The sequence below is a fragment of the Tasmannia lanceolata genome, unplaced genomic scaffold (assembly GCF_043159265.1).
Source record: "Tasmannia lanceolata isolate RefF3 unplaced genomic scaffold, GAP_Taslan_0.1 ptg000006l, whole genome shotgun sequence".
NCBI lineage: Eukaryota > Viridiplantae > Streptophyta > Magnoliopsida > Canellales > Winteraceae > Tasmannia > Tasmannia lanceolata.
In genome coordinates this window covers 23191519-23205488 of record NW_027518683.1, presented here as the reverse complement: position 1 = coordinate 23205488, position 13970 = coordinate 23191519, and the positions used below count along the sequence as shown (strand labels likewise).

The following is a 13970-nucleotide window of genomic DNA, read 5'->3' as shown; positions in this document are numbered from 1 at the left end:
CGTGAGGCAGATTGTTGCCGCCTTCATCGCTTGGCATGGCCATGTCTTTTGAAGGACGTTGTTTCCTCAACTCCTAACCCTTCTTCCTTCGCCATTTTCCGTTTTCCGAATCGATCAAGCCTTCTGTCTTCGTCAAAGGAATTGCAGCCCCCATCCATATTGAAGGACTCCGAGAGATTCAGGAAGGTAGAGACGAGGTTTCTCTTTTTTGGTTCACACCTGCCATAACCCGTACCCTCCCCTTTTTATATTGTATCGAACCGACTCTTGAGGTCTTAAAATGACTTTTCTCGATCCGTAACTTCGATGCATTAGGGTTACGGGATTAGCACGAAATCCTTTCATATACTTTTTTGAGGATTTCCCTCGATACTTAGGACCAGGACGCAATGCAGTGAATATATGGTTAGCCTTTTTAAGATTCAAATGAAGGTTATCATTTATCGGTGAAAAGACTTCTCTCTTCACCCTCGGGACTCGACGAGATTTAATATCTTGATTCGTCGGCATTTGGTTTCAACTCCTCATTTTCTCCTCACCCCAAGCAAAGTCATTAAATGCCCTATGCTTAGTCTTTTCAGGGAGCCAAACATCTACAGCCGCATGATGCTAAGGTTTTAGCGTCCCGGCGAATGTGGGCATAACCTCCTCAGATCCGAAATCAAATTCAGAATAGGGGTGCAACGTTCCTATGTCCTTCCCTTAATGTAAAGCATTTTTATCTCTGTCAGCATTTGGACGCCTCATCATTCTCGCCAGTGAGGTTTCCGTCCAAGTAGACCCCAATTCAAATTTGAATTTCGGGTTCTCAACGGTCTACACATCTGGAGATAAGTTGGTTTTCCTTTACACTTTTTGCCGGATATTATCTTTTCCTCCGATATCAGTACGCCGGAGATGGATTTACCCCTTTTCATATGGTCGAACATTTCTTCCAAGAAGAGAGAATCATTAATGTTCAAACCACCATTAATAACCTCTTCATCCAAGCTACTCTTGACATTTATTAAATAACATCTATTCTCAACCCTCAAGTTAATAAATGGACTTAAACATTTCCATTGTGGAGTTAAAACTTTTGCAAAAGCAAAAGCTATACAATAATGATCATGGTATCCATGCATTTTAATTTGCAGGACCTGACCAAACAACATACTAAGAGACTCAATCATCGAGGGTGTCCACGCATGAAGTGGAATGTCATAGAATCTAATCCAAATGGATTTAGCCCCAGCATTAAAAGCCTGGAGCCATGTTGCAGAGATGTAAGGCAATTTCCCATGGCCTCACCTCTCCGATATAGCAATTCACTTGCTTGCTTTTCCGATTCAAATCGGAATAGAATTTCTCTGGTGTTAATTGACATAGGTTGTTGAAGGTTGGTCATTCCCCACGATTTCTTGGCCCATTCCCAAACTTCTTCGGTCTTCAAGCTTCTAATTTTCATATGCCCCACCAAACACGACCTGAGAAACCTCTTGTGTTCCTCAATCTCTTTACCGGAGACATTTAGCTCCGGGAGTCTGCCATGAATGCCGGTGACATCGTCAGCTACCTCCAAACATTTAGATAGATCTCCGCCATCGAGCACCGGTATAGTGGTGCCTTCCATGATCTTCACAAAGCATCTTCTGCATCGATTTCGTCCTTTGAAATTGTGGTAACCACAATTAGAGCATTCCCAATCCTCCATGGGAGGCTTTGGCATTCGCTTTTGTGGCTTAAATCCAGACATATCACTAACGTTTCTTTTTCCCCTCGTCGAGATCCTTTGTTCAAAAGTATGACGCTCACCTTCACTATCAGATCCATAATAGAGCTTGATATTATCAAGATTGTAGCCCTCATCCCTTCGACCATCTCGCCTCCCAATCCACAAGGTCCTTCGACTGAGAGATTACTTCTAGGTGACGAGCAAGTCAAATTACTGATCTTCTTCCCATTTCCAAATAGGATGAGGGTTTTCCTACATCAGTCTCTATTAATCTCCAAAGTTAGAAGCGCCACGAATATGGAGTAGCCTGCCTCTATGATATCAAGGTAGGTTTCTTTTAGGCTTTCAATGTTGTATCCACAGCTGCTGACTCCCCTTCCTATCGAGTTACCCAAACAGAGAACACCCGAGGATCTACCCCGCTTGTGTGCAAAGAAGTTTCGCACCGTCATCTCCTCCAGTTACTTAAAAATAATTAAAATAGCATATCAGGAGATCTGCAAATAGTGAAGCTCATATGGAGCACATATCTGATGAATTTTGAAGTCTTTTGTTTGCAACGCAGCTTGTTTTCCTCTCCCATCCTGTGGGATTGAGGTGTGGGTCTCATCTTTAACATAAAATCTATGAGAGAGCCAAACTTTTGCGAGAGGTGCACCTCTCGCATACTTCAAAGAAAAGAATGAACAGAAAAGACACATTGGGTGTTTGGGGCCCTAATCATCTCATCAAGTACTTGAGATGATATGCAACTCTTATCAAGAACCGATAAGACATGCGCCAAATTGTTGATCTTGCTTTGCTTTAGAATCCTCCTATGACATATTCCCATACAATAGTCACAACCCCCATTTCTCTCAAAATAATCATAAACTCTCAGCCATCTATGGCTTGCTAATAGGTATAGATTGAAGTCGCCGAGATCGCTTCCTCTTTTGTCCGCTTTGGCTATCCCTTTTCTCATATTCTTGTCAGAAAGCCCTTGCCCATTCTGTATCACATCATTGCTCTTTGTTGTTGGATCCAAGATTGGAGTCGTGGGGTCCATGCCCTTTCAGATTTGAGTTGGCGTGGTTAGAGCATCCAAAGCTGGAGGAGAGGATGGGTGAGTGGTGGGTGAATTTTGAACCCGATGGACCGGCTAATGCGGTAATAGGGGAGAAACTTAGGCATGTCAAGAAAAGATTAAAAGCTTGGAATTCTGAAAGACTAAAGGAGGGTGCTGAAAGAAAAGAGTGGCTTCACAATAGAATTAAAGTTCTTAAATCGAGAGAGGATAGTGGGCCTGCAGCAGATCAGGAGAGGGAAGAACTTGGGAAAGTGAAAGAAGAGCATAAGCTAGTGTTACTGCATGAAGAAATATCATTTTTTTTTTTTGAAATGGTAAGCCACTTGTATTAATAAAATAGGGAAGACAGAGAAAGTCACCCTTCAAAGAACAATAAGGGAAAAATACAAATAAAGATAAAAAAAATTACAAGAACCTCATGGAGGCAAAAAATCAAACCACTCCAATCCCAACCTCTCAATCTTAGTTCTAGCCAACGACTCCGCCTCACTATTAGCAGTTCGGCGAACATGGTTAAAGACAATGGAGGATCCCTCAACTAAATCAGAAATTTCATCAAATAACGACCAAAATCTCCATGGTGGTACCACTGATCCACGAAGCCTTTTGATCACATTTTGTGAATCCCCCTCCACAATAGTAGAGTCAAGAAGCTCTCTGTCAACCCATTTAATCCCCTTGTATGCCGCTCTAACTTCCGCCTCATTTGAGTCACACACCCCAATTGGCCCCGAGTAGGCCCAAACGATCTCTCCTCTATGATCGCGGCAAAGGCCACCAATACCTGCCGGTCCCGGATTACCCATGCTCGAACCGTCAAAATTGATTTTCATCAAACCAAACGGAGGAGCTTCCCACTTTTGGTACAATCTGTGATCGACTCTCTCCACTGAAACAAACCTCCCTCCATCCCTCCCACAGATCAAAAACAGAGACAAAGCGAAAGGTAGGTAAGCTCTTCGCCCAAGAGATGGTAAGAGCCATGGTCTTAATGTATAGCTGATAAGGCGATCTAATGGATCCCTCAAATACCCTTGAATTTCACTCCTTCCATAACACCCACCATGTAGCAAGAAGGCAAATTTCCCAAAGCATCTTACCCTTTTTCTTCATTGGCACCAACTCCCAACACAGAATCAAATCCGGGATAGAAAAGGGGACCACCCAACTAATACCAAATCTCGTTAAAATGTTACCCCATACTTCGCTAGCAACTTTACAATGGATAAAAAGATAGCACGCCGACTCTCCATCTTCTAGGCATAAGGGGCAATGATCCACCGAGCACATACCCCGCTTGCGAAAGGAATTAATCGTTTGAATCCAATCCCTGCTTGCCGCCCACCCAAATATACACTCTTGGTGGACAATATTTCCACACCTTTGCTGCGATAGAATGTGCAATACAAGGAACTAAATGCGAGTAGAATGATTTAACAGAAAAGAAGCCAGATGAGTCCAATTTCCAAACTCTTTTGTCCAACCCAGTCAACTTAATGTAGCAAGATTCTAGCAACTTGATAAACTGTGAAAAACCTTCCAACTCTCTAGCAAAAAAATTTCTCCTGAAAGCCGGCTTCCACACTACCCCTCCCCCGTCACGAATCAAAGCTTCCTTCGAAGAAGCAACAACAAATAACTCTGGATATAGGTACATAAGGGGGTCAGGTGAGCACCAAGCATCATACCAAAATTTAGTAAGGGTACCCAATTCAAAGTATGCATGAAGAAATATCATGGCGTCAAAAATCTAGGGTAAAATGGTTAAAGGAGGGGGATAAGAATACGACTTACTTCCATGGGATGGCAAATGCAAGGAGAAGAAATAATAGGATAGAAACTGTGGACGTAAAGCGTAGGCTTTCAAATAATAAAGAAGAGATTGTTGGGGAAATCTTAGCTTTTTCAGAAATTTATATTCTTCATATTTACCTTTGCGCCTGATTCCAGAAGGGGTGGAGTTTCGATGCTTGAGTGAACTAGAGAGAGTTTCGTTGGAAAAGCCCTTTGTGGAGGAGGAGGTAGAAAGAGGAGTTTTTTCTCTAAGCTGCGATAGAGCTCCCAGGCTGGATGGTTTCTGCCTCGCCTTTTTTCAGAGTTGTTGGGCCTACGTCAATGAAGATTTAATGAGATTCTTCAAGGATTTTTATGAGGGAATGGAGTTGGATAGAGGAACAGGTGCAACTTTTATAGCCCTCATTCCAAAAGTGTTTGGGGCCTCAAAGGTGTCGGATTTTAGGCCAATAAGCCTGGTTGGCTGTTTGTATAAGTCTTGGCAAAGGTCTTGGCAGAGCACATCAAATAGGTTCTCCCATCTATTATTTCTGAGTCACATTCTGCCTTTGTTAGTCAAAGGCAAATTATGGATTGCTCTTTGGTTGCCAATGAATTAATTGATTTCATGTCTAAAACGGGAGTCGAGGGTATTATTTGTAAATTGGACATGGAGAAGGCTTATGACCGTGTGGAATGGGACTGCTTAGACTATCTGTTTGGAAGAATGGGATTCGGTTCAAGATGGAGAGGTAGGATTAGGAGTTGCCTTTCATCTACTTGGTTCTCTGTGCTGATAAATGGTTCCCCTAAAGGTTTTTTTAAGTCATTCAGAGGCTTGCGCTAGGGTGATCCTCTTTCCCCTATCTTATTTATGATAGTGGTTGAGACTTTGAGCAGACTTGTAGAGAAGGGTAAGTCTGAGTGTGTAATAGATGGTTGTTCAGTCGGTGAAGAGGGAATAGAGGTCTCTCATCTCCAATTCGCCGATGACACCTTGCTTTTTGGTTCTCCTTGTCTGGAGAAAATGATGAATCTAAAAGCCATTATCAAGTGCTATGAGATGGTCTTGGGCCAAAGGACCAATTTCAGTAAATCCAAACTGTCTGCTTTGCTGTAAATTTGAATCAATCATCAGCTATGGGTTTTGCTCCAATTATGGGTTGCAGCTTGGACAAGCTTCCGTCCATTTATTTAAGCCTCCCTCTGAGAGCGGATAGGCCAAGATTATCTGCTTAGGATCCTATAGTGGAAAGGATTAAGAGAAGATTGGACACCTGGAAACGAAATCTTGTTTCTCGGAGAGGCAGGTTAACTTAATTAAAGAAGTGCTAGAGAATATCCTTATCTACCAGTTTTCTATTTTCAAGTGCTCTGATTAATCCAATCTACAAAACAATGACCGAACCCCTTTGGCCAAAACCCTTAATCGAATAACCTTTTTGGTCCTTATTTTCTTGATCAAACCCACTTGGAGGAAAAATCATTGATCGAAGTCTCTTGGGATAGAAAATCCTTTGTGGCTGAACCTTGTGAGATCGAAAATTTGTGGAGATTGCCATCTTCGTGCTTGGAATCTTAGTGAACAAAATCTTGATGCTTGGATCAAATTCTTCTTCCCAAAAGGTATGTTCTCTTTGCTCTCTATTTTAGTATTTTCTTCCAAGAGGCAAGCTTTCTCTCCATTCTCTCAATGACCATGCCCAAAAGAGATTGTGCCAGTATCCCCCATAGTTTTAAAACTCCCCAGCGTCATTGTGGACTCCCCCGAGTCGACTCCTTTATACCTTGCCCGTGTTCCGCGTTTTGCCCTACAGAGTGAATAAAAACTCCTTTGACTCTCCCAAATTATGACAGCGTCAACCGAGTACTCAGCCGCATCAACCAAGTACTCAACCGAGTCGAGCCGAGTCGACTAGGATTTTCATCGACCACATTCCGCGCCTCATCTGCGTTTTTAAACACTATCCCCACATCTAATGGGAGACCAAGATAAGTTTTTCTTTCGAATAATGAGGCCAAGATATGTTTTGGGTAGACCTTTTTCTCTACTACCAATTAAGGTAGCATTCCTCTCCATTTCTTCTCATGTTCCTCCTCTTTGTTTGAGAAAATGAGGATGTCATCCACAAATTATAGATGCGAAATTGTAGGTGACCTCGTACTTAGGGCTGGCAACGGGGCGGGGCCGGATGTTGCATTCCCCGTCCCTGCCGGTAGGACAATTCCCCATCCTCGCTTCGCTTCGAGGATGACAGGGAATCCCCATCCCCGTACCTCTCACCATGGTTTCAAATTTCGGTTTCGGAATACGTTTCAGGCCTCACCGAAACCGAAATTTCAGCCTAAATTTTGAAATTTCGGCCGAAATCCGACGAAACCATTAAAAATGATATTTTATTCTGTACCAAATTTCGGCAAAATTACCGGTAATTTCAGTCGAAATTTCCGAAACTTCGATAATTTCAGTCGAAATTTCAGTTTACTTTTGGGTATGATCTTTCCGTTAAATTCTATCTTTATCCCATCTATTTTTTTAGGAAATATTCCAATTGCATCCAATTTGGGAAGGGCTTTTCTGTCCTTTCCAACGCCTACAAGTAAAAAGTGCAGCTGTCCTCCTCACCTTTCACCTAAATCCTTGGGATATTTTATTCCTCTCCGCGTGGCTTCCTTTCTTTCTCGCCGACTCCGCTGGATTTCTCTACCCCTCAATGTTCTCTCTTTCGCTCTCTCAACATCTCCATTGCCATAAAGAATCAAGAGCTGAAGGTATTATTCTTCACTTTTTTTGCTCAAACCTCCTTGCCTCCTTTTAAACTCCATGGTTTTTCTAGGTTTCATCCTGAAGAAGAAAGACCACGCACCTATTTTAAAAACCACTAATTTCACTAATGGCACTGTGATTTCCAAAATTTCGGTAGGTAAAATATTAAATAATTAAAAACGCTTTGCGATTTCACTTTTGAAGGAAAATAATAAAAACTTTAAAAAAATTTGAGATTTGTGGTCAAGGTCCTAAAATTTCGGACGAAATATCCGAAATAACGAAATTTCGACCGAAATTTTAGCGAAGTAAAGTAACGTTTCGGGTATGTATCATTTTGGTTTCGGTCTTGACCGAAACCCGAAATTTCGGATTTCGGACGAAATTTAAAACCATGCCCCTCACTGGGCTACAGTAGTCCAGATTCTCAAGTACTTGAAAGGCGCTCCAGGGAGAGGCTTGTAGTTTAAAAGGCATGGTCAAATGAAGATTGAATGTTTTTCTAATGCAGATTGGGCTGGATCTCCAGCAGATAGGAGATCAACCACTGGGTATTGCACCTTTGTAGGAGGTAACTTGGTGTCGTGGAGAAGCAAGACATAAGATATCATAGCCATGTCCATTGCTGAAGCCGAATACAGAGCCATGGCACACACGAGTACAGAGCTTATCTGGTTGCGTTCACTCTTATCTGAGATTGGTATTGTTCCTTCTTCGCCTTCTCGGTTGTATTGTGATAACAAGGCTACCATACATATTGCTACCAATCCAGTCTTCCATGAACGAATGAAACATATTGAGGCGGACTGCCATTTTATTCGTCAGAGAATCCACAATGGGGAGATATGCATAGTTTTCACTCGATCTGGGGATCAGCTGACCAATATGCTTACAAAGTCATTGAGCAAAACTAAGTTAAGCGATAATTGTAACAAGCTAGGAATGTATGATATATACATTCCATCTTGAGGGGGGTGTTAGAATATGTAGAATGCCTAAGGGCATAGTTGTCTTTGTATCTTTCCTCTTCTCTTAATATAAATAAATAAGTGAGAGGGAGTTCTCTCCAACTCACTCTCTTCTTCCCTCATTTCTACTTCAACATCCTCGTCGATTACAACTCTATGAGCTATAGCCAATTCGAGTGACTGATCTTTCTCGAACAGCTAGGAGATGTCATACACGACAATTCTCAAATCACAATCCAATGAGTCCTCTTTGGATGTGTTCAGTTCCGACATTGTATTCCTGTCATGGTTATTTTCCTTTCTTCTTTGATATTGTTGATGCCAACTGGGGATAATATCGAATCTGTTCTTCTTCCACTAAATTAAGAACCAGTGATATGCCATTTGTATCCTCTCACAAATTTGTTTCCCCTTAAATTACAGCTTCTTGATCACCCAACCCAGACTTTTCTTGATGAATCAGATCCGGAGTTTTTGTTTCTCTGTTCTTCCATCTCTGCCATAATTGGTGAAGCACTCTCTCGTTCCTCATTCAAGATCAGTAGAGTCTTTGCAATTTGGGAAATACATAAGAAATGGAACAAGAGTTTTTTGTATAATATTAGGCAAGTTAAGATGGTTTGGGGTTTAGGAAAGTTTATGAAGTTAAATTACAGATATTTTGTAAGTTTGGACTGCCTCTATTTAGAGAAAAGGTATCTGGTTCTGTTTTGGGTAGCAACATGAGATTCATTTTTTTTAGTATGGTCATCTTCAAAGTAGAAAATGTGGTTTGGTTAGTTCATCTAAGGGCTGAAATTGATCCTAAACCAATGTATGATTAAATTAATGTTTTAAGAGGTTCCAGACTCTCTCTCTCTCTCTCTCTCTCTCTCACACACACACACACACACATACACACACATCATGTGTTTCAGTGGATTTTCAAGTACATAAAACAGTAGGAATTTTATCTCTTCAATTATGATGCACAAGCTTATTGGGGTGGTGATGCTACAATGGGCATGATGCTGCCATATTAGCAATAGTAGGGTCCGAAGCCCAAAATACCATGCTATTCCCAGTCTTTTGAGATCACATCTAATGAATTTAAGTGTCAGACCAAACTGTTTAGAGTCAAAAATATCTCTCAGGTCTAACAAATGATTCAGCAGAATATAAACAAACCCTTCCCCTTGGCGGTGAATTGAGGGTGCTCCACTCAAAGTGACCCTGATCATTCAAATAAAAAAACAAAGCGAGAGAGAGAGAGAGAGAGAGAGAATAACCGGTGTTAGGTTTCTGCCTGAAACACTCCAGCTCTCGATTCTCCAATCCCGTATAGGCCATAAATGATCACAACTGATGGCTGGTCTCGACAGACTAACTTATATGGTGTGTTCTGTGTGAGATGGTTGTCGTTTGCAATATGATGAAGAAACATAAATCTAATACACATCGTGAACGTGAAAATGCATCAGTCAAAAGTGCTCAAAATCAGACTTTGAAAAGGCATACACTAACTCAACGCACATGTTATCATTAGCTAAATACTATTGCATATTGCAAAGATAAAGCGTAGCTGATATTGATATCAATTCCGGACCCTGTTAGACCAACATTTCTGCTGACATCATACAATAATACCAATAATAGCCTCGGAAACCATGCAACCAAATGGTAAAAACAGCCTATGGAAGCCATGCAACAAAACGGTAAAATAAATGGTCAACATAAATAAGACTCGAGGCTTCTTTTCACAAATGCCCTGAAGTACAGAGATAAAGTATTGGATTTAATTTAACAAATAATCAGAATGATTACAATGTTACCTTTCTTGTTCCAATTAGTACGACAATTGTGATGAACATTAGTGACACCATCATTAGTATGGAAACTCTTTATCAAGATGATGCCACTTTCCTATTATGATCAGAAATTCACTAAGACGATATAATGTTACTGAATTCAGAAGACCAATTTAACAAAGGAATCAGAATGTATCATACTATTTGCACTAGACTGATTGTTTAATGCACGGCCACATTGCCAGACTGTATCGCAGACGACAAAGCATACCTGCACAGTAGGGCGAGGCTCATAAATAGAGCAGGAACCTTTACTCTCGATAGCATTGAAGTAAATGTCATCTTTTGATAGCAAAAGGTGTGCACAATAGCTCTCCAGAGGTTCCATACTACCATATATAATCTGCACGGATTTAAGCACCATCTTTATTTTAGAAGATCAGTGACCTAGTGCAACAGCTAAGTCACAAAATATGGTTCTCGGGAATTTCTCGGATAGGGAAAATCTTGGGATATATTAAATTTGTTTTATTTTTTCAGGTTTATATCAGGAAAAAACAATAAAAATAAAATTATTTAAAAATATATAAATTATGAAAAAACATGAAATAAAAAATAATGTCAAAATTTCGTGATATTACTTTCTCAAAAAGAAAATCGTGATATTATCGCGGTATTATAATGGATTCATGGTAAATGAAAATAACGCTATATTTTTTAAATTCTCGAGAGTATTTCGGGATTTTGTCATTTTATCGAACTGTAGCAATAGAATCGCTAGATTTTAAAAATTGCAACAGGAAGATATTTATGTCAAAATGATTTTACCTCTGCTAATTCTTCAGCTGTCACAGATTTGCTCTTTTCGAGAAGCTCCAACCAGGCATACTCAAGAAGTGTTGGATCCTGCAATGACTCATAACTAAATGAAGGAAGGAAAGCATTAAGTGAATTAAACAACCATATATACCCACCAAGAGATTCTGAGCTTTCTGAATAAAATCAGAGATTTCCGTATGGTCAAAATCTTCTGCACCAGGAACAATATATGTAATTTGTTGGGGTTTTATGGAGGATGTGATCCCATTCTGCTTCAAAAAAATACAGAAAACAAATAAAAGGAGTTAAATAAGGTAAGTCATAAACAACTCATCCTAGACACTGGTTCAAAAACCAAGAGTTTGAACACCTAGCAACCTATTCAACAGTCTGCAATAGTTGTTTCTGTTAGAACCTGATCGGAAACCATCCAGTTTTTCTTTCCATCGGGTTTCTGAGCAACTGCTAACAATATCCTATCAGAATCTTTCCGAAATTCCAGCAGTAATCCTTTTTGCAGGACCCATTTTTCATGTTTATCTTCAACTAATTCCTTGCTGCTTATTAATCCCATTCTGCAAGGGATAGAGAAAATAATTAGCTTACAAAGGAACCTACGAAGTTAATAAGGAGATAAAAAAATAGTATGAAATTATGAAGGAATGAGGGGAAGAAAAACCAAAATTAAGGAGAGAGTGCTGCTACGGAGACCTAGAGTGGAACCGAGAGTGGAACCTAACAAATCCCCGCATGCCACATGGCATGAGAGGCGTAGTTTTGCCATTTTCATGGAGAAAAAGAACCAAGAATCATGGGAAAGATTACAGCTGTGTTAAGAGGCCCTTTGTTCGGTTTCATTTTAGGTCCCCAACTCAGTTACCATATCATTATTCTTAAGGAAAATAGAAATGAAACTGCTGAAATTTTACCAATGTTTAAAAAATGAGAATTGCCGAAATCCCAAACATGAATGTGATAATGGCATTAAATAGCACAGACCCCGGATGCATGAACATAAACTCTTCATATTAAGTTTAAAAAGCCTATGGTGGTTCAATTGTTCTAGCTTTATAGTGGCTGAAGAGTTTTCTCTAGTCAAATTATAACAGTGTTGAACCCCCCAAAAAAATGCCCATAATGAATTCCTAGTCTCCATCGACCTATAACATTAGAAAGCATCTGTAACATCCAAAATTTCCCATTGAAAAAACAATGCATAACGAACCCAACCTCAAGATATTCTACATATAGGTTTTGATTAGCTTGATGAGAAAATTACGTCTAGATACAACAAATCGTTAATGACATATCCTGATAAACAAAGGTGGTGAGATTAAGAAAAAATGAGAAAGAAAAAAATTAGAGGCAGTGCTTGCAAAGGCACTACTTCGAGATTCAGAGAAGGTAGGATTGAACTTCCCTATTTCAGGCTTTAGAGAAGGTAGGATTTTTTTAATAAAGAACTATTACAAAAGCCACAAAAGCTCACTTTTTATTCCTCTTTTGGTCAAGCACGGACTTTTGGAAAATGCAATAACAATAGAGAAGGGATATAATGGGTTTCATTAGATGGTTTTACTTTAACACTTGTCAACTGAGAGGGCTATAACGCGCGGCATAGACTCCAAGAGTAGTGACATAAGTAGTCAACGGGGAGGAAACGAGCATTGGATTTGCCTGGAATTACCTCGGAGAAAAGTGGTAAGTAGTGTTTGGTTGTGTGGCATAGACTCAGTAAGTAGTTTCTCTTGGAGGACTTGTATCTCATCTTCCTTCTGGTGATTGGTTACACTCGTTATAACAGAGGGTCGTGAACCATGTTACACGGATTCTTCTTAATGGACAAAATACATGAGTTCACCAGGTGTCAGATTCCAATACTTACGGATTCTCTGCGACACTTCTAGATCTCTTTTATCTATTTTTTAATACTACTACCACAATTTTACAAGTACCGCACGTTTTGAGTTTTGTCCATTGCATAGTTACCGGAAACATTATATGCAAGTGGGAAACGCATTTCCACAGAAACGAAACGGAATTTAAAAATTGGGGAAACGCATGTGAAACGTCTAGGAAACGCTTGGGAAACATCTGGAAAACACGTTGGAAACATAGGGGAAACACATTTCCGAATGAATGTTTTTGTATTTTTGGGAAATCTTTTTACCTAATTCAAATTGATAAAAAAAATCTTATGTGTTATGGGAAAAAATTTTCCAACCTTTTTAAGTTAACATCTAACCCTGAAAATCACTCACCTCTCTTCACTCGAAAAGTCAAAAATCTCTCCCTTGGGGTTTCATGTACGTTTCACTCTCGTTTTCCTTAGGTTTCATCTGCGTTTCCCAAGACATTTCCCATGTGATTTTCTATCGTTTCCCGTTTCTCGTTTCCCCTTTAATTTTTTCACGAGTTTCACGTTTCGTTTCACATATCCGTTTCCCGACCCGGTAACTATGGTCCATCCTAACAGTAAGTTTTTTTATATAGATATAAAACATTATATTTACTTGACCTATTAAAATTTTCAATGTATTACTTGTTATAATCATATTACTATGTAAAAAAATTATTTCAGCGAATCCAAAAATCTTTCTTTTTGAGGTTTGTCAAATCCAACACTCAATATCTGTGTCGAATTCCGACACTCGTACCCGTACTGATGCAGCATAGATCGTGATGTTGGTGGTTGTGGCAAAGCTGAAATAGTTAGCTGAGGTCATGGATCATTTGGTGGTCGAGATTCAAGGGGAGGTTGTGAGCCACGAAAGTACACTCATTGTGGTCTGACCACACGATTCATACTTGTTGAGACATACATGGTAAGCCAGCATGGACCAATCCAAGGTTACCAGAAATGCTCCCAGAAGGAGGGAAGCGTGTTTCAGAAGTGGAAAATGCGACGCTTCCCAAAAGCTAGGGAAGCATCTTTCTGATTCATGGGAAGCGCATTTCCCAATTTTTTTTGTTCCGTTTTTTCTAAATTTCTTTCTTTTTTTTCATTTTACATTATCTTGTTTTTTTAATTTTTAATTTTTTTATTAAACCATAAATGCTCATGTGTGAAGAT

At 39.8% G+C, this 13970-nt stretch overlaps 1 protein-coding gene across 1 annotated transcript in view; it reads right to left on the bottom strand.

Annotated features, from left to right (window-relative positions):
- EMB2730 (Ribonuclease II/R family protein) overlaps window positions 1–13970 on the bottom strand; it is a 37770-nt gene that overhangs the window by 20059 nt on the left and 3741 nt on the right. Inside the window, exons 2-5 of the mRNA XM_077382890.1 lie at window positions 11313–11472; window positions 11053–11166; window positions 10907–10984; window positions 10350–10481 (exon numbers count right to left, since the gene is read on the bottom strand). Of these exons, the coding sequence (XP_077239005.1) occupies window positions 10350–10481; window positions 10907–10984; window positions 11053–11166; window positions 11313–11472 (484 nt within the window). The remainder of the gene's footprint in view (window positions 1–10349; window positions 10482–10906; window positions 10985–11052; window positions 11167–11312; window positions 11473–13970) is intronic.